Source organism: Streptopelia decaocto (assembly GCF_964273445.1).
Source record: "Streptopelia decaocto genome assembly, chromosome: 7".
NCBI classification, from domain to species: Eukaryota; Metazoa; Chordata; class Aves; order Columbiformes; family Columbidae; genus Streptopelia; species Streptopelia decaocto.
In genome coordinates this window covers 17,343,264-17,364,805 of record NC_138661.1, presented here as the reverse complement: position 1 = coordinate 17,364,805, position 21,542 = coordinate 17,343,264, and the positions used below count along the sequence as shown (strand labels likewise).

The 21,542-nt window shown below is 44.3% G+C and overlaps 1 protein-coding gene across 1 annotated transcript in view; it reads left to right on the top strand.

The window, feature by feature from the left end:
• Positions 1-21,542, top strand: part of RIN3 (Ras and Rab interactor 3) — a 69,788-nt gene that overhangs the window by 28,311 nt on the left and 19,935 nt on the right. The window contains exons 4-5 of the mRNA XM_082059100.1: positions 14,287-14,359; positions 17,609-17,700. Coding sequence (XP_081915226.1) covers positions 14,287-14,359; positions 17,609-17,700 — 165 coding nt within the window. The remainder of the gene's footprint in view (positions 1-14,286; positions 14,360-17,608; positions 17,701-21,542) is intronic.

The following is a 21,542-nucleotide window of genomic DNA, read 5'->3' as shown; positions in this document are numbered from 1 at the left end:
TGAGTTGAATGCTTCATTTTTTTTCTGGGAAATCTTGTGAATTATAGCTGAAAATAATCTGATTTCATGAAACACATGAGTTCACCATATACTTCTCAGGAGACTTGCACGTATTCTTTGGTGTGCAATGTGTAGTAATTGTTTTCCAAACTCCTCTGTACCAAAAAAAGAGGATGTGATTCCTTTCCAAATATGCCAAATGACACTAAACAGGAGAAGTACCTGCAGTTGCACAGAATAAAGAAGAACATATTATTCATATTATTAGGAATTTTAATAGAAATAACTATGACTGTTAGGTCAGTACTGATCTCCTCAGGCTCACGGCCTAAGGGGTTTGAGGCTGGCCTGATCCTGCTACAGGTTGCCTGCTCTTGGAGTCCGGCTCCTGCCTCACCCATCACTGTGGCTGGCTTTGCTCACTTGGAGGTTTGTTTTCCTGAGGCTGTTCACATCAGCCCACCTTGCGGAGTTGCTGTCCTTGTTCCTGATTCAAACCATACCTGTGTGGGACAATCTGCCAGCAGGTGTAGCTATTCAGAAGCATCTCTTCCAATGTGCTGGGCCAAGGCTGAGCTGAACCCTCAAAGTCCATGAGGGCACAGCTGAAGGAGGGTTTTGTAGTGAAACCTTGTCTGTAGTGTGGTTATTTCATTTAATACAGGAAAATTCCAAGATTTAAATTAAAACTCTGCCTGCTCTGACCCTCCTGGCTTCTCCGGAAACAAACATGGAATGACCTGGAGCATAACAGAGGTCTTGAAATATCATTAACGTAATCAAATAGGAAAGCAAAAATAAATTATCTCTGAGTAATATAAAAATGTCCAGATCATTATTAATACCACCTTTGAAAGAAAGGACAAAGTGCCATTGGACAAGGTAGATTATACTCAATTTCTGGTTTATGGACAGCAGCTATACTTCAGGTTATATGGGATGGACTTGTGGTGAGGACCCACAATATAACTTGACAGAAAAGATACTGGCAATTACTGGATTTAAAAGCAGTTTGAGAGCAACAACTGAATATTGCTGCAAAGTTGCAAGTCTGGTAGGAAAAAGGATGTTGATAAAGAAATCCAACATCTTGCCCTGGTCAGCTTATTTGGCCTTCCTTAAACTGTGCCCAGGAAGTGCAGGCTGGAGCCTGATAGGAAATGCCTGAGACAGACAATAGGGATTTAGGAGAAAACCACAACTCAAGTATAACACACAGCAGCTGTTTACTTGCCTGGTTAATTCTCTAGCTGCTTTTAGCAAAGAAAATCTGTTTGCCATGCAAGTTCATGAGGACCTGACCCCACTTTGTACATCCACCACCCACTGAGTTCTGTCCATAAGACGGAAAGAAGAGTTACACCGGGTCTAGAGCAGGAAGGCAGGCCTCACTGGGGAGTCAAACCAGAAATTTAAATGAGCAAAGGTGTTTCTTTGCACACTGGATTTTTAGGAAGGGTAAAATCAACCTGAAAAGGGAAGAGATTACTTAAGGGCTAAAATTCCGCAATGTACTTTCTTGCCTTGATAATCCCAAATAGGTGCAGTCTAACGCTGTGAAAGCAAGATTAACTCTCAAACACAATTATGTCCAATATTACCAATTTACTTCAGCCATTTCTACACTTCCATTGCTCCTTCCCAAGCACATATGGGGGAGAAAAAGTTTTTATTATAGAGTAATGCATATGCATAATGTGCATTTGCACAGGATACAAAAGGCACGTGCAGTCATTCTGACTGTCCTGTAGCAGTAACAGATGGCAATTAAACTGTAACTGGGCAGCAGCATGTTTACAGTGGTGCGTTAGAGTAACCTGGGGGTGGACTTTGTTCATTTTTGCAGGCTTAGCTCTGAAGAAAGCTGCTGAAAGCCCTGGTCTTCACAGCCCAGCCAGTCCAAGGTGAGAGCTGTGAGCACACCTGGCGTGATGGCAGAGCTCAGGTGCAAGGTACACAAATTCCTGCCTGTGTCCCTGCATGGGTCAGCAGGTCTGAGCACTGTGTCAGGGCACTCTCCAGGTGAGCACAAGACAAGGAAGAGGAGGCAGATTGACTGGGAACAGCTCAGTAGATGCTCTTTGTTGGCTCAAGCACTTTCAGATGCTGATAATGGACTTACCTATTGCGCTCTGCTGGCACCCTGACCACTATGGCCAGATATGGTCCATTATGGCAGATTTCTCAGTTTTGTTTTGTTAATATTTCTTTTAAGTGTATTGCTGAGGCTGGTCTGACAAATCCAGAGACCAAAGCCCTCATAGCTAACATGGCACAGCGTGGTCAGGTGGTATTTTACCACATGAACTGCATTGAAGTACTGCAAAAATAAGGTCATGGGAAAAATGGGAGGATAACTCAGTCACTGCAGCCTACTCACAACTTCGCTCCTTTAACAAGAATGGCCTGTTGTGCAGATTTTTTTTTTTAATATGTCAATATTTTTGTGGAAATGTTGACAGCTCTTGCAATAGCTTCCTCAGTTTTGCAAGTGTTTTTGCTAGTACCCTGCCTGCTGGGATCAGGAAGTAGAGTGAACATAGACAGATTATTGTTTTTTTCACAGAAAGAGAGATAACCCTCACAACTGCAGAGAAAAAAAACTAAAGATGTAGCCCTAAAATTTCTTAAAGACTCAGAAAACAAAATATATAGGAAAATAGCTTATAGGAATATAATCTCCTGTTTTAAAAATTAATTTTAACTGCATTTATTTTGGATCCCTTCTGAACTGGAATGGAGATGGGAAAGGTGGAATTCTGTGGTACTGACTGAAGTCAGAAACATGGGAGACTTCACTTCGTAGCCAAGGTGAATTATCTGAAGTATGTGCTAGTTTTCATGACACTGACTTCTAAGATGAAGCCATTTATTTGGATAGCACTTGCTCGTTTTCATGGGATGCCTGGATGAAGCCTTGAGCAACTAGGTTTGACCTTGTGGCTGACCCTGCTTTGAGCAAGAGTCTGGGCTGGACACCTCCTGTGGTCCCCACCAGCCTGAGTGATCCCCTGAGAGGGAACCAGCCAGTGGGACTGAGTCAGTCTGTCAGCAAGCTCAGGGCGGGCAGCAGTTCTCAGAAGGAATGTCTCAGAGGAGCAGCAAAGGCATTTCCCATTCTCTAAGACCCAGGTTCTGGGACAAATGCTGCTAAGATTTACAGAGGGATTGTTGTGAAAAAGGATAAATAAACCATCAATATTTCCTAGGTTAGTGCCTCACCTGTGATCTCCCCCAAAACTTCCTTCCTTTGGTAGATACCTTGTGTTCAGGGGAAAGGAGAGAATGTGCTCAGTCTACTTAGTGCACATTTCCAGTGCAATTAACTCATATGAGGTATTCCAGTGTGCTCGAAAAGGCCCAGTAATGCCCTATAGGTCCAACTACATGCCCTTTGGCATATTGCAGAGCTAAGCTTGCTGCAGGCTGAGACAGATGCTGTCATGTGCAGTTAACAGCCCTGCAGTGCTCCTGAAACCGCTTTTGCACAGGTGCTAAAGGGACTTTTCGGTGGGAGTAGGCCAAACCAAGGAGTAAAGGTACATCCCATCCTTCCCAAGTCAAACCTCTGGGAACAACCTCTGGCTCATCAGAGGGCAGGCAGAAGGGCCTCTCAGAAGGTACATTCAGTTACTTCTGTTATCACTATAATGGTACGATAATTCTTTTTTAAACGGTCACTTTAACCAAAACCCTTGGCCTTCTTGAGTGATAACCCTGCAGCTTCCAACAACAGAAGGAAGAATTTTTCGTACTCTAAACTAAGGCATGAAAAGCAGCCTAGGACTATTTATAGCTCTGATTTCCTCTGAATAGCTGAGAGGCTAAACCTGACATTATAGAGTGAAAAGATCAAGTTATTTATACTTTTTTTTTTTTATACCCCATACTGGTATTCAGCGATAAAGCAGACAAAGAGGGGACTGCCATGGCAACCACCTCATGAACTGCCCTGGAGACTTGTCCACCCACCAGAAAGGTCATAAAGCATCTTCAACTTCAGGTTTACTATAGAATATGATTTTACTGAAGATAAAACCATCAGTAGTCCCAGTAACTAGTAGATAGGGTACTGTTGCCTCATGAGCACAAATGAAGTAGATGGAGAAAGGTGTGAGCAACTGAGCGAGGTTTTTGGTGAGTTCAGGCTGTAACTTTGTGCTGGCACTGCTGTAATGAGAAGTGCTCTTGCCATCCCTCATCCACTGGCCACTTGTGTCTATGTTCTCATGTCCCTCTGGTCCCCACCTTCCTTTCCTTCATTAAGGTTATTGCTGGAAATGAGTGAGCAGCAAAGATGTAGGGATATGAAAACAGGATTGTGTGGTGGGACAATTCTTCCTTAGAGGTGCTACCTGTCGTGGTTGAGACGGACAAACGACATAGACCAAGTTCTTCCAGGATGAAAGTAGTAGATGCCATTTATTGCCACAAGTGCATTTTTATACAGTGTTACCAATTCATGTGTCTCTTCACTACTGGTTACAAGTTACAGCAGTAACATCTCATTGGCTATTTTTGCTATCATCAATGTTACTCTTCTACTCCCTTCTCTCTCACGGGTACATCCTTAACATCTCTGGATACTCCTTTACTCCCATCTTTCTCACGGGTAGGCCCTCATATATTCAAGGCTAATTTCTGTTCCCATGCCCTCCGTCAGGGAATCCACGGACCCACCGTAGTTCCCCACAGCTACCGTGTGCTGGGTTCCATGAAATAAAATCTGGAAAGGAGGAGAAAGCAATACGGAGGTGGAGGGCCAGCTGGTGACTTTGGGAAATGTGAGTGGCAGACTGAAGACAGAGGCCTGGGAACAGGGTGGAGAGGGGCAGTAGCTGGTCAAGGACAGGGTCACATCTCGTAGTGCTGGATGCCTCCGAGATGCTCTGGGCAAAGCTGAAAGGAGTCTGCCCATGGAGGCAGGAGCCCAGCAGAGCTGCCCCGTGGCACAGGGCGAGGAGGCCAAAGGCAGGAGGCAAGCACCCTCGGGAAGGGTGGGAGGTCAGTGCAAGCCATCAGCCAAATTGCCCTGTGGCAGCCAACCTTCTGGAGGCAGAACATCGCTGGCATTGTGCTGAGAATCTGCCCCTTCCCCTACCTGCTGACTGGGGCTCTGCCACGCAACACAGGTGCATGGCAGCTGCATGGCCTGCAGAGGACACGTGCTGTAGGAATATATGGCTGAGGGAGGTCAATGGAATTTTCCCGAGGAAGTCAGTGTATTGCACCCATTTTATAGAATAAGAGCTGAGGCACAGGTTGCTGAAGGGACCTGGGCAGCTGTGCACCACCAGCCCTGAAGAAGCCCAGCTGCCAGCCAGCACTGTATTTACTGGGTTGCTTGAAGGCCCTTTGCCTGACGAGCACTTGACTTTGTTCAGCATTAAGGTACCAACACTACTATTTGGAATTTTTTTGTATGCTTTCTGTATACCCTGACAGGGAACTCCACTGCTGTGCTGTAAGGGAAGCCATTTTTTCCAGTTTATTTCAAATGAATGTTTTCTTTTAGTGTTGCGTGATAGAGTGTGTGATTGAAGCAATGTAAGAAACTGTTGTCAGCTCTGAGCCTGACTAGCTGGAAAAAAAAAACAACACAGAAATGTGCTGGAAAAATAACAGTTATGAAGGCCCTTGAGAGAGAAGATCCCTCTTCCCTTCTCTCGCCAAAAATGACTTATTTCCCTAATTCCATCTCAATTAAGCAAATCATACATTTCATCAGCAGAACTTGTCCAAGACTACTTTTTTTCAAGGATTAGTCAGTCGATGAATAATAAAAGTTTGTGTACTTTTAGCAGGGGAGGCTGGAAAATCTGAATATGTAGTTAACTTAAGCTTCAAATATTAATTGCATATAAGGAGGCCTCGGGGCATGCAGGCTAGTCTCTTATTTCCCCATAGTATATGACTCCTGTTCCGGGTGGTAGACACCTTGCTGTGAAGGAGAGCAGACTGAGGGATGCTGTCTTTTAAAGTGGTTTCTGTTGCTGCTGGCTGTGTGTCTGTGCAACAGCTTTGAAGATGCAGAGCTACCCTAGTTATCTTCAGATTAGCCTCGCTCAGACGCAGATAACTATCTCTCTGCATCACCTGGTGTTCATCATGGGCTAATTTCCCCTGTTTATGCATGTTTCTCATTAGTGAGAAGTCTACCCTCACCTACGCAGCTTCTTGGCATGAAAAACCCACCATTGAGCAAGTCCATCCCATGGCATTGGATAACTGGGCAGCCATGCCCCAGCCCTGGCCTCCAGCTCAAGGAGTGCCGTTTTACTGGTGCCTTCTGCTGGATCTCATCTGCCTCCACAGACAGTGCAAGGCCAAAGGCCACCTCTGTGTGGGCTGTTATAAGGACGCAAGAGACATTATTGTTGTCTGGTCCACTGTCTGTGGTTTGATTGGAGATAAGAGACTGAATGATTTCTAGTCCCCTAAGGATGTCTAACCTAGACATCTTCCCAAGGTTAGTCTGCTTGGCAAGGATGAGTTCTCCACTATACCCATTGTTATTAACACTGAAATTGAGTTAGTGTCAAGGAGTTCCCACTCAGGAGACTACTCTGAACTAGGAGTCCAGAGTCCTCGTTTGGCAACAACAGCCACCACGGGCTTGGGGGATATTGTAAAACATGCTGTGAACACACATTTTATAACCTGTTGTGCAAGTTCGTAATTTCTCTTCTAAGTGCAGGCATGCACAAGGAAAGCACAAAGTCTCACCAAGTCCCACTTGTTTGAGCTGAGTTCCACATCACTTTGATGCACTGTTTATTTTTAAATATAAAACACCTTTAAAAGATAAGACACTTCTAAAACATAAGACACTTGTGCAGCTGCTTTTTCAAGATGTAACAGTGCCAGGTTTCTGTGTGTTTTACAAGTTGTTTTGGAAACATTCTAGTTGCTCATAGCAGGTGTTTTTTCAAATTTTCTTTTTAAACTCTTATCCTGAAGAGTTACCTCCCCTCTCTCCATGCAAATATTTTCCTTTTTACTCCAGGCTTTAAACCGATAGGATTGTAGGGAAAGCCTGTTAGAAAGAAGTGCTCGGGGTTTTGTTAGCTTTGTTAATCCTCACTTTAGCTTTTTTTTTTCTTGTCTTTTACTCCCAAGAGGCATCATGCAAAATCTGTGTGTAATCAGAGCTGTACTGTTCTAGGATAATATTGTCTTACCCTACTCTGCTTAGTACCTTCAGCGTAACTCAAAAAGCTTACTGGTTTTAAAACAGCTACTCCAACTCAGTACCCATAACACCAGTGCCCTTGTCTCAGTGGCTACACTGGAACAAATTGTATTTTTTTCCCTTGGACCGTGTTTGCTGCATGAATATCTTAAGGAGCTTAATAAGCAAGATTTTAGACTTGTAAACGTGGTAAATAAAACACTGCTTGAAGCAAAGTGAGTGCAGTAAGGACCTCATACTTTGACCTTTGAGTAGAACCCTCAAAGTCAGGTAGTCTGCAATCTATCCCACTCAGAAGAGCGGGAATTAGAAGACGTTCTACCGGGCTGGCAACTAGGTGGGATTGCAGCTCTCAGAAGCAGAAATATTCTTGCCTTTTATTGTCCACCCTATTGACCTCTGCCACTTCAGAGTGGATTGGTCCCTTTCATCACTCACCTTTGGAAAGCACGGCCTTTCTTCCTGGAAGGCTCTCACACAGAATGTCGTTCTGGGTACTGGATTTCTTCCTTTAAAATGCACAGAAAACTTCCTTTTTCTATAGGACTAACCTCAACTCTACAGTGTTTCATGATGTGTCTCAGAGCCAGAGAAATAAGCCTTTCTGCAAAGTAAATGGAAAAAAGAGTGGTTCTTAATAAAATACATCTGTATGATAACATATTTTTTCACATAAGGATTGATTCTCAAGATTATTTATATGACCTGGAAAATGTTGCTGAGAGCTACACCCCCAGAACTTCAAATCATATTGTTCTTTCCTCATACATGAGGCACAGAGAGACTCTTTATACATCTGAAACCTTTGCTTAATTCATGGAGTTTTACCAAAGAAATTTGCCTTTTGAGAGCAACTGGCAAATATCTATATTCAGTTTGTCTTGTCACCCCATAGCCCTGAGCCCTGACAGTTTGAATCACCACACTAAACAGCATAAATCTTGTATCACTATTGTCATGTACAAGTGGGTGCTGAATTACCTGTGAAAATGTGACTTCTCCAGCGATGATCCCGCCGTGTTCAACTGCTTACAGCAGTGACCATGTCAATTGAACATGTCACCCCGCTCTCCCTGGTGTCCTTGGGAGCCCTCTCAGTCCTCAAAATTTCAGAAAGGCCATGTTTTGCACCCCTCATCTCTGCTGTGTGAGAGCAAGAAAGCACCCTGCATGACTACATCTGAAACTCCAGCTAAACCTCATGTTGCCATCTGGTCCTGAGAAGAAGTCCTGGCTGTCCCCAGCCTCTGGCTGAAGAAAGAGTGCAAACCAGGTATGGAATTTCCACAGACATTAAGGTGTTTATTTGAACGCTGAAAAGGAGGTGCAGGGTGAGGATCTGACAAGGATCTGGCAAGTGCTTTGGAACAGCCGTTCTGCAGGCTGTGCTCTGCTCTTAACCCCTGAAATGGCTGGCAGAGCCCATGGGCCTGCTGAGACTGTTCACATGCCTGTAAGGAAAGAACTGAGGAACTGTGACACTCTTAGCTGGGTTAGCTGTGCTTGAAGTACCCTTGAGAGCCACCCTCTCAACCCCTGCTGAAACACTCATCACAGTAAGGAGGAAAGAGCAGCAAAATGACTGTAACACGTTTCTGCTCAAGCATCCTGCAGCAGAGGCAATGAGACCAGGCAGCAGCAGAAGTTTATGCTGAACTAAAAACATAAAATCTGAGTGGACCCCAAGGTGACACCCATCTGCTTGGGTGAATATGGATGAGACAAAGCACAGTGGAGCAGCCAAGATCCCTGCGTGTGTTGGGTGTGAGGGCGTTCCTTTTTCTTAGCACCAGGGTATGGACATGGTGCATAGGGAAACAGAGAACTCTGCCGAGTGTCCTCCCGCCCCACCTCAGCCTGAGAAGAGTGCAAAAGCCTGTGTTTTGTGTCTTCTTTAACGGCATTAATTTCGTTCTGCACAATACAATTATATTTTTTGAAAAACACAGTTTAAAAATAGATTTCTCTTACACTCAAGACCCAAGCTGATTAACACTGTATCACTTTTGTAATTCATTAGTTTCAATTTCTCAGGAACTGCCACTAGCAGTGATGTTTTTCATTATGGCCAAAAAGATTAAACTCTGCAGGAAACCATAACATTGAAATCCTGTGAGAAAGCATGAGGTGGATGCACAACAGAAGACTCTGGCAAAAGTCCAAACCATGGAAGTTTCTGCCCTTCCTCAATGAGGGAAAAATAGAAACAACTGACAGTTTCATGAAAGAATCACTAGGAAAGACAAGAAAGACAAAACAGACCTGGCTTGCCTAAGACAGTCTGCAACTGTGCAACCAAAAAGGAAACTAAAGCTTAGACATCAGAAGGAAAAAGCAGATTACAGAAGAAATAAAAGATCTTGACAGGAGAAAACAGATAAGTAGTGGCAGTGACAAGAACACAGCACTTGAAGGCCATACAATGCTGTCCAGAAGGTCATCAGAACAGAATACAAGAAACATTGTCAGGGACAGATAGTAGGAACTTTCAAACAAACAGAGCTGTTGCAGAGACACTGTGAACACCCTAAGGACATCTACAATGTAATCTAAATTTCCCTCTATCCAGCTAAAGCACATTCTGCTAATACACCACCACCAGCCTAGTGCATGAATAAGGGCCAGAAGGAGATTTGCACGTGCTCAGGGAAATGAAGCAATAATCTGAAGGCTTTACATCATGATCTCATGCAGCTCTGTAAAGCACGGCAGATACAACAAGGGCAGTGTATCATGACAAACGCAACAGCCTCAACAGCAGGGTTACAGTAGGCACTGCAGTCTTCTATTACAATGCCCAGGGCTCATTCCTCAGGGGCAGAAATCTGCTAACCTGGCCCATGCAACAGCAGGGAATGCCAGCATCTGGAAGTAGGAAAGTTGGTAACCTCTGCCTTGGAGGGATCCCACCTTCATCATGAGTAAAGGGCTGAGGGTACTGCAAAGGTCAGTGCAAGCAAGGTCATGACAACTGTGGTATCGAGCCAGAGACTTACATCAGAAGAGGGAAACACCAATGAGAGGTCTGATTAGGAGACTGTGGAATTAAAATCTTAAAATAGAAATAGAAAGGTGGAATCACTCCCATGATGACAAGTCTCATTCTGCCAGAATCTGGAAAGATAAGAGCATCTCAAGCAGATGTAAGCAGGACTTCTGAGAATGGTTGTGTTCTCAGTAGTCCTCTGCCAACACAACTGCTGCAGAATAAGGAATTTGTAGCTTTGAATTCAGATGTCTCTGAAGGATTACACAGATACTAAAAACAGCGAAGAGGACTAACAGTGCCATTAGAGAAGAATCAGCTGAAATAATTGGGTCCCATGAGCCTACGTAAGCAGTATGAAGATGGAAATTGGGGTGGTTTGTCCATGTGACCAGAACAACAGGGCTAGCAATTCTGCAGGGAAAAATCAAAGAGGAAAGGAAGGAAGAATATCCAGGGACAGTGTGACTCAAAAACATCAGCATCTGGATGGAGAAATGATAGGGAGATCTAAAGAGTAAAGAAAACATGAAGAGAGATTCCAGTCAGTGCCTGAAGATGACACTTTTCAGAGCGTGTGGCTTAGTAATGGGAAAGATGAGACAAATGTAAATATTTATGGCAGTTCATAACCTGGACATGTCCATGTCCTGTTCATTGAGTTGCACAAAGGACACAAAACAGAGTATGGTCAGCAGTGAACTACTAATTTATGTTACTAATGCTTCCATCACCCATAAAAGAAATGTACAATTAATTCTAGCATCTTTGCTTCAGACTGCTCAAAATTGCCTATGATCTACACATTTTCCCCTTTATTTCCTGAAGGTGACTTTTTTTCTGTGGGTTTCTAAATGTCAGTTAAAGCTCAATATTCGGTGGCAATATGTTTGGCTCACAGAACCCAGCCTATTTTTGGTGTTCCTTTTGATCATATTCTTGACATCCTGCCACTGTTCTGGTGAGATGTAGAGATTTCCTTGCTCTTCAAGTGCCCTGAGCATAGTTTTATGAGCCAAGTAAAGATGAATTTTGTCTCTACAGTTTTCAGCACAGTTACAACAGCCTGGCAGAAAAGTGTCTGCTTGTAGCTTTTGCAAAAGTCACGAGTTCCTATAAATGGCAACATCATGATCCTTCCCTGAGCAGCAGTGCACACATCAGTAGAAATGTCCTCATCTGCCCACAGCACATCCACAGCCAGAGAAAAGCACCTCTTCCTGACTGCCTGCTCAGGGCAGGGTGCCCTGAGGGCAGCAATGGCAATGGGGGAGAGATACGTGGTCCCCAACAGTCAGGAGAACCCTTTGAGCTGTACAAACTTGCTGTTTTCTGCATCTTTCCAAGAATCAGAAACATGCAGCAGGACCCACTTAGTGGTCTCCACAAGTGAATGACAACCCTTCCCACCAGAGATGTTCCTGTCACAAATCCATCATCTGCCACGCAACAGCAAAGCATTCAGAAGCTCTGCTTATTAGTAATGTCTGCTGGCAGTCACAAAGTGTCTAGATAAAAACAGGTTAAGGGCAAAGTGTTACAATTTTTCCCAAGAAAGACCTCACCACAGGAGATTGCAAGACTGCAAGCACCCCATGGGTGCTGTGCTGGGAGCAGGTCCGGTGGCTGTGGTAGCCCTGTGGAGGCTGCTTGCCACTGTCAGTGTTCACAATAAATTGGGGGCAGAGTATTGATCCTGGTGGTGCTCGTACCTTGAGTAATAATCCATCTAAAGCAGTGGTTTTCTTTTCTTATTGGTTTGCAGGCCACCCAAAAATGTCCCAGCAGAGCTGGGGTTCTCTCTGTGATGAATTCCAGACTTAAGATACACTTAATCTCTCTAAATACCACTAGACCACTGAAAATTCCTGTCTTCAAGCTTCAGCAGCTTTTGTATCTAGACTGGTTTAGCTGTATAATTCCTAGGGATCTGTGGTGTTTTATGCTTTTTAAGTTTATATGAGAGGAAGAGTATCTGTACGATGACAAGGTACTTCTATGTAGATATTTTTGACATTGAGGGGCTCAAAATAATATTCTTTTGTTTAAAATTCAAGCTCCCAGGTGGTAGAGCTTCCTGGCACAGAAACAATCACTAGTTCAAATCCAAGAGATCTGCTCACATCTGTAAACACGTACAGGTGCAGCCCACTCTCCTACCTACACCTGCAACTCAGGATGCCAAAGTGAACATGTGGTTCTTAACAGAATATAAGTCCTTAAAACTGTCATCTGCACAAAGGCCTTTATTTAATTGCTGGAGTTCTGAGTGAGTTCAGACTCCCGGGTTTTGGTTAATTCTCTGGAGCAGCACTGAGGCTTGTCTTTACTTAGTTTCCTGTGTCAGAGCTGCAAAGCAGATGGATTTCAAAATACAGAAGTGGTTCATGGTAGACGTTTAATGAAAATCCCTGACTGAAACATGATTCTTACTAAGGAAAAAGAAAAAAACTTGCTGAACATTTATTTTTCCAGTTGTGGGAGGAAAGTAAGGGAAAGGAATTGCTTTCTGCAAAGTATGCTTTAAATTCTGTTTTGCAGTCTGCAAAATATCAGTGCACGCACTAAGGTTGATCTGTTCATGGTGATCCAACACAAACTGATGTTAGGAATGACTTCTGAGAATTAGACAGCCTTTGCTTCTTTAAAAAATGCCTACTTTGGTGTACTCAACCCAAAATAACAACCTATAGGGCCTGGGCTAGGAGAAAGGGAGAAGTAAAAGGAGGAAATGCCTTGTTTGGAGAATGAACTGTGAAGCCGAAAAAGAGACAAGCTTGAGTATTTCCTTCCAGTGGGATTCTCTGCTGACTGGAGAACAAGGGCCAGTACACGGAGCTGGGGGAGAGGAGAGGCAGGGGATGTCTCCCACCTGCCGGTGCTGGAGGCCCTGCTTTGTGGGGGAACTCACAACCAGGCAGGGCAAGGAGCTGGAGATGTTTCACAGGGCTGTAGATCATGGAAGACTGAGGAAGCTGAATCATGGTAGCTGAGCTTTGTGTCCACAACTCTGTACTGTAGCCTAGAAAACAGAGCGAAGGAAGATGCAGAGCAGCTGCGGGCATCACTATGTCAGTTTGAGCTGGTGCTGCTCCCTGCGGACTCCCGGTGTGCTCCTATGGCAGGAATGGTGCAACTCTGGGGCTGCAGTTCTCCACCACCAGTAAGCAGGCATTTTTGAGAAACCATCATAGGTTTCCTTAAACTTGCCAGTCTCTGCTTGTGATGGTGTGTTACATACACATGGACACAGGCAATTTATGAGACTATAAAGCAGAAGCAAAGATGGAGACCTCTCTCCTGCAGATCCATCTCTTTCTCTCTGCCTTGGGTTATTGGTCATTGTGAAATTTTCTTCACCAGCCCGTAATTTTTTTCTAGCTTAGCAGCCAAAAACTCTATAATAACATGTGAGATTTGAGCTACACAATGCTATTATAAAGGAGGTCATCTTGAAGAACTCTGCAATGTGTGGATTGTATTTTGTCACTTAAAGGAAAGTGCTGTCACTGTGTAACACAATGGGAGGGAGAAGATAGGGAAGATACAAATAGGCTGTGCTCACACTGCCTGTGTGACCCAGGTCAGAGCCCACACACATAGTAATGAAACAGTCATTTCTATTTTTTTGCTTCAAAGTATTTTGTCCATCCAGACCAAACCAGATTCCAGCATGGAGAGTCACAAGTTCAGCCCCTTATGTATTGCAGATCTGCACATCCTTAGAGATAGATGGGCTTGTAACAAACCCTTTGGCTGTGATTTTGGTGGTGGTGGCAGTTTTGGTTTTGTTTGTTTGTTTTGTTTGTTTGTTTGTTTGTTGTTTGGTTTTTTTCCCCTTCCCATTGTTTCTATTACTGTCACAGCATTTTGATATCTTGAGCTAACCATTCAGAAAGCCAGGCTGAGATGTTTCTTCTCTAGTGTTTCCGTGAAGAATCTCATTACATTTGGCCATCTGAAGCCAGTTGTTTATGCTTCTTCATATTAGTCCATGCAAACAATGGACAATCAAAGAATACAAGATGTGTGAGCCAGACCCACCAGCCTTTTGTACCATACAGCTTAAAGAAAATAGTTGCTGACTGTCTTTTTTGTTTTTCATCAGTTCTGTACCTGGAAGGATCTGTCCTTGTATTTGAGGATGTCTTCAAACTGGTTGCCTTCTACTGTGTCAGTAGGTGAGTTGGGTTCATTGCTTTCCATGGAGGGGTTGCTTTGCTCTCTTCTCTGGACTGCCTTTCCCCAGTATTCAGTCACAGCACAGCTCTCGCTCTTTCCTCTGCTTTCCTCTAACTGCCCAGACCAGGAGGTCTTTCAGGTGCATATATACAATGGTGCCAGATAACCCAGATTTTAGCTACTAGGCACACCATAATCACAGCTGTCCCTGAAGCTGGAAGCTTTATCTGAGGAAGGTTTGTAGGGCTGCACTCACAGAGGACCAAGGCACAAGACTGGAGCTAGCAGGGCAGGGAGGAAAAAGGGTCCTGGATTAAGCAGAGCACCACAACACTATCTTTTACTAAAAGCAGCTTTAAGCATCCACACACATCTGGCAGTGACTTCACAAACCTGCTAGCAAACTGTTGCCTGCAGGATACTCATATCACTTAGTCACCTACAGGGAATCTGTCAACAATTTCTGTTCTTTAGCCAAAATTTAAACATCAAATAATGCCATAAAGAACAGACCTTGTTTGTTTGTTCAGCCTAGTAATACCAAACGTAGTCAGCACCGAGATGGGAAAGACCTGTAAGATCATTCTCATTAGAGCAAGGTTTCATCAGTGACCGATGAGTCCCAATGAGCCCCCTTGTGTAATGAAACCTGTATGTCCACACTCTCCTCTAACCTGTGTGTTTGTGATAAGCACACTGCAGCAATACCTCCACAACCCCATTCCTGCTGCAGCAGGCCTTGTTTTGAGTTGGATGTAAACTTTTGACCTCCCCTTCATAAACTTAGATAAATCTTAAAGTTTCCATTTAAGAGGGCAAAGCAGATTCAGGATATGTTTACAAGGCAGTCATGTTAGTGACTTGGTTAGGTCACACTGTAGGAACGGTCTATCTATGGTATGATCCAGTGTGCTCCAGCTTACCCAGCCAAGAAGACTCACACTATTTTGGGGGCTGCTTCTGCAGCCAGCTGAGTTCAACACTGCCAGGACTCGTATCTGCCCACAAGGGACTGCCCTCTGCCTCACCCCCATCAATGATACAACATTCAAGAGAAGGCTTCACGGAGACCTTATAGCATTCTTTCAGTTCTTAAAAGAGGCCTCTAGGAAGGACGGGGACAGACTTTTTAGGAGGGTGTGTTATGACAGGACAAGGGGTAATGGTTTTAAACTAGAAGAGGAGAGATTCAGGCTAGACATGAGGAAGAATTTTTTTACAGTGAGGGTGGTGCAACACTGGCACAGGTTGCCCAGAGAGGTGGTAGATGCCCCATCCCTGGAGATATTCAAGGCCAGGCTGGATGGGGCTCTGAGCAACCTGATCTTGTTGAAGATGTCCCTGCTCATGGCAGGGGGTTGGACCAGATGATTTTTGAAGGTCCCTTCCAACCCAAACTATTCTATCATTTTATGATTCTATGTTCCAGATGTATATAGACCCTATAAAGTGGGCATAAATTAACCCCTGGCAACATGTAAAGATTTCTGTTTTACCAAAGGAGCAAAGAAGAGCCAAAATGCAAACAAGAATTGGGTATTTCTAGTGGAATGGCTAGTGGGAGGGAAAATCTGCTTGGTTCTGCTTTCCTGCAGAAAGGACCATGGCTTAAGAAAGAGTTCCAGACAGAAAGAAAAGCTTTTCTGTTTGTTCGTGTTATAGATCTTACTTCTGAGCATCAAATCCACATTCAGATGCTTCATGTGATTTCTCAGGCTGTTGTCAAAATACAAGGTAAATAAGGAATACATTTTCTGAGAGAAGCAGGTAATAAAAATGCTGCTTAAGCACTGACCTGCCATTTGCTGGCAGCTTGTAGGAGATGGTGAGTGGAGGGGTTTGTTCTCAGGGCTGTAGTAAATAGTCACCCATAAATAGCTGGAAATGGCTTATCAGGGCTGACAGGCTCTTCTGAAAAGAAAGTTTGGCCTGGCTAGGTTACCTTAAATCACAAAAATAACACCTGTAGGTAAAGGGTGACTCAGTGGCTTGTCTGCAAGCTGCTGCCCCATGAATAAAACCATTTTTTTTTTAAATTAGGGTAATGTCTTAACGTTTCCTTATTTTTAGATGTATTTTTCTACCAAAAAAAAATTAAAAATGAAAAAGAGAATGGAAGGGAAAGGAACTACTTATGTATATAACAATAACAAGCTAAGAAAGCAGAAGGTACATGGACCCCCTTCCTCTTTTAAACCTGATATCTGACACAAAAACAAATCCTGGGATCACATTGGTTTATGTCAAACAATGTGACAACAGAGTGCTCAGTGGTGCACGGAGAACCCATGGATTGCACAGTACATGAGCAAGATATGTGTCTGTTAATAAGGGCAAAAATGGCACCCCTGCATTTCTCTGTTAACAGACGTATAAAATGATCCTGTGCCATTCTTGCTACCTTTTAGGGACTATTATTTCCAGCTTTTCTAGTCAGGAATTGAGGTGGGAACAGGTTTAGCGAATTCCCATTGGGCAAGAGGCAAACCAGAACAGTTCACCGCCAGCCAAGAGCTCCATTAAATTATTTGAGGTTTAGAATGTGTTTCAGTGAAACCCTACTAACATCCTCAGAGAAACTGCATCTTTTTTCAGTAAAAATACAACATCTTTCCAGAAACTAAGCAGTCAGAAGTCTGAGAGCAGAGAGTAGAGTGATATATGTTTTCCTAGTGTCATACAGCGCTTTGTCATTGTCTGTCACTTCACCCAGGGACTTCCCTTCCCCAGGTGGAATCTTTTTCCCTAACCCCACTGTGTCTTGCCATGTCCCTGTGCCTTACACTCACACTGATTTTTAAAAGAGGAAGCAGGGTGGGGAGGGACGGGTAAACAGAAAGAAAAAGGACTGAAAATCCCCTCCCCACCAAAACAAATGGCTTTTCTAATTAAAATAATGACAATTTGCAACACCTCACTTTTCATGGGAAGGTTTTTCAACCCCTGTGGCTTCCCCTGAGGTGAGAGACGTTCCTGCTGTTTTAGGAGGAGGAAGCCAAGATGCGGTGATTAAGCCAGCAGCACAGCATGAAGCATGGCCACAGGAGCTGGTGAGCTCCTGTGAAACCGGAGCAACCCAGGCCACCACCATGTCCATGATGCCTTACTGGCCGCGAGATCTTCCTTTGACAACACTCAGGACTTTGCAGAACAGAGCTGAAATTGTGAGACAATTCAATCACTAGAACCAACAGTAAAATATGGGGTTCCTAACAGTTGTGGGGTTTTCCACTGTGTTCTTTTTACAGAGATTTGCTGCCCTTCACCCTGAAGCTGCCACAAGCAATATTAGAAGCCAGTAGCTTTCAAGACCTTGAAATTATCTCTAGTCTGGGGACAGGTAAGTCCCTCAAAGCAGCCAAGAGTTTCACTCAGACTTGTGAGAACCATGATGCCTCATACAGACATAATGCAACAAGATGCATAAAGTTACAGAGTTGGGAAATGCAGTTCTGTTAACTAAATGAGCTCTCCTTCCTACCCCTTCCCATTTAACATACTCCACTTGAGACAGCTGTTACAATTAGCCACTCTGATGTTGCTTTGCTTTTCAGCTTTCCCTCAGCTATTGAAAACAGCCAATGAATGGTGAAAGCTTAGAGATACTCACTAGAGGACCCTGGGGCTTTCGAAATCTAATTTTGGATCTTCTGCATTATACCTCCCAGAAGGCATGGGCAAACCCCACTGGTTTCAGTTCAGGCAGCTTTGTTGAATTTGACCATTGGATTTGCCTCAAACACTTTCAGCATCCTTTATTTTCAATATGTTCCAATTTGTCAAAGCATCCTTGAGTGTGGGTGTCCAGCCACCACTTATTGCTTAAAGAAAGGTACTTTGTAACTTGAGAAAGTTGCAAACTTATTATTAATTTTATTATAACCAGTGTAAACATTTGGATTAAAATGTAAGAAGTGTATCATTATTCTCCAGCCTTTGGTCAGGCAATAGTCTCTAGCGACTTATGAATGGAAGGATTAACTAGAGCACAAGCACCAAAGCAATGTTGGTTGTAGCATTTTTCCTTCTCTCCTGCACACTGGTGGTCATAAAAGTGGTGGTGCTTGGAGGTTCACTTGTCACAATACATTGCATGCCAGGAAAGTTTCTGACAATAGAAGAAAACCTGCTGTTCTGTAAAGATTTCCTGGGAAATGATGCTAGTTTCTTGGAGTGCCATGCAGTCTCAGTAAAGTCAAACAGGCTGAAGTAATGAGTAATGCTGTTTACTGCTTCCTGGAACAAAATTTCATGAGTGCAAATGGGTACACAAACAATAAGTGCTGCCCATTGTGGCACTCCCGAAGGAAAGCTAGCATTGTTTGAAATTCTCATCTGTTGCTTTTTATTTATTTCAAAGTCGTGTATTTTTGAGGGGGTAGAAGATAGATATCTACCTACAACCTGGATTGTTCTGCAAAGGATCTAGCTGTTATGTGTATTGTCAAAGAGGATGTACTGCAGGCCCTCTCGTTCTGACCTCACTGCTATAGAAGGCAACCCAGCAGCAGAATTATTGTGATTGCACTGCACAAAGAGCACATAACATCACAGACATGCCAAAGTCTCAAAGAACTGCTTAATTATCCCTCCCAGAGTGTAAGTTAAGGGAAGAGCCAGGACAGCAATGGGAGACGATCAAATTCCCTTTCCTGCTATACAAAACAGTGTGGCTAGACTGGGCAACACCCTCTCGAAAGCAGCTGTGTAACCCTTGGTAGGACCACCTCATCTGGTCTCCTTCACAGTCTGAGTGAAGCATTGCATTTTCATCACAGTGTCTTATCCTGGCCACTACTGAGAAAAATAACCAACTTCCCTTTTATTGGTTGGTTTACTCACCATTTCCTCAGCTCATGAGACTCCACAGTATTATACTCTGACTTAAACAAGAAGCTTCCACTGTTTTGCATTTGCTGATACCCAGTAGAATTGGAGCATTTAAAGAAAATCATACCCCAGACAGTCTCAGATGTTAGGGTCTCAGCAGTGTGATGCTGTTATGTGCAGTTGCATCTGCACATCTGTTCCTGAATTCTGTTGTCAAGAGTGCTGCTGTGCCTGACAACACTTTTATTTTAAACTTCTCTGTTCTCCTCCTTCTCATGGTAGGAAATCAGAGAGTAAAGCTGTTCAAACCTCAGCCTCCCTGAGAAAACTAGGTGACATGCTGCTGAAGTTGAATTGCCCATGGACTCTAGTCCAGGCTGCAGGAGGCTAAATCAGCAATTTTATCCTGATGGGAATGGACAGTCTTTTAGCTCACCTGTGCATGGCTTCCTCTGTGGCCATGTTCTAGCAATGCTTGGTTGGAGGGAGCAGAGGGGCAGCGAGGAGGCAGCCTGCCCATCCTGCCCTGTCTGCAGCACTGGCAGCAGCTGGGGCAAAGGGGTCAGTCCCTGTCCTTGGGACAGCTCACTGTGCCCCAGGGGACCACATGACTGGCAGAGGGAGGCAAGGTCTGCAGTGGGCTCAGGGCATCGAGCGGACAAGGCAGAGCCCTGCAGAGGGCAGGTCATGGTGGCAGCAGGAAAAAGATGGCTTTTCCAGCAATGGCATGGAGCTGTCTGCAAGCAGGAAGCCATCAAAAGTCACAGCTGCACCAGGGAGAAAACCAGGAACAAGTTGCCTGTCTTTGGGGATGAAGTGGGCAGGGGAGAGATTTTTATCTGAATGTTTCACCCTCAAGCTCTACGTGACTTTAGTTGAAGAGTTACTTTGCTGTTTTGAGTTCTGCTATGACCTTCCCATCTGGAAGTCCCTTTGAGCTTTTCTGGGGCTTTTCTATGCCCCTTTCCCCATGATGGGCTGGGGGCTATGCTGGTACAGCTGACAGAAATATGTGGCCCTGGCATGGCACAGCTGAGGGCACAGTCCTGAGAGCTGTACTATGTGCTCAGCACTGAGGGTCATCCCACATGTGTGCAGTGCCATCCAGCCCCTCTTGGGCCTGGCATGTGATGTTTTTGCAGCAAGACAAGCTTGACATGAAGCACAGCGCAGTGTGCAGGAGCTGTATGGCAGGACCATTGCATCCTCTCTAAGTCCACGCAGGAGAGTGTGCCATCCCTGTCAGTTCTGTGTCCAGGGACCAAGGATGCTGAAATATTTGTTTGCATGCCGGCGTTTCCAGGATTTCCCATCTTCCTCTTGTCCCTAAATCTGTCGGCATCTATGCAGTCATCACACAGAGAATACCCTCAGAGGTTTATACCCCTTCCCTTGGTCAGAACACGCAGGGTTTGCAGGAGCCTCTGTTTCCTCATGCCTCCAGTAGTGGACCCTAGATTAGCATCTGAGTGATTAAAAACAATCAGACTGGTAGGGCAAGCAGGTTTGAGAACTCACCTCTGGGAGAAGGGAAAAAGATTAAATATTATACTGAACACATGCAAAACATGTACAAACACATTGTAGGTTTATTTTTTGAACAAGTCACCACAAAATTAATTCTAATAAGAGGTTTGTGACACATAGAAATGGCTACTTGCATCTGAAACACCACCTTCCTTTCCCAGTTACAGCTGATGGCACTGAAATACTTAACTATTCTTTAGTCCTTCAGTATACAACCTTCCTGTGTATGCAGTCTTTTGTACCATCCTTCCTGTCCTACACCTACAGGCAGGCAGTCTCATGGCAAAGTCCAAAACAGAGTGGGCATGGCTGTAGATAATGATCTTCCAGAGCTGTAGACATTAACAGTAGTTTTCATCTGTGGCAGGTATTTAAAGTCATATGTTTCTGGAATGGTGGTACTGCAAAGCAGGAGCAGACCTCTGTGTAGAACAGAGTCTGTCACATGAGCTTGCTGCACAGTAGAGTCATCTTCATCTGATGTCTCCTGTGCTCCTGGTGCACGCTGGATCCAGGCTGCACACCTCAGCCCCACACCTTCCCACCATCAGCAAGTGGGAGACAGCACTCACCTGGGGTCTTCACACCCTCACCGCACGTGTCCACAGCTCTTTGCGTCGGCAGGGCAGTGATCACTGAACAAGCCATAGACCCTTTTCACAATCACTCATATTCGTTATTTGTACTTCCCTGTTCACACTGCATAGGCTGCACAGCATTAACAGTTTTCACTAAATTATTGTTCTAAAATTGGCAAGAAAGAGGTTTCTGGTGAAGCTTCTGAGCTTGTCCCCTAGTTTGAACCATCTCAGACACATAAAACAG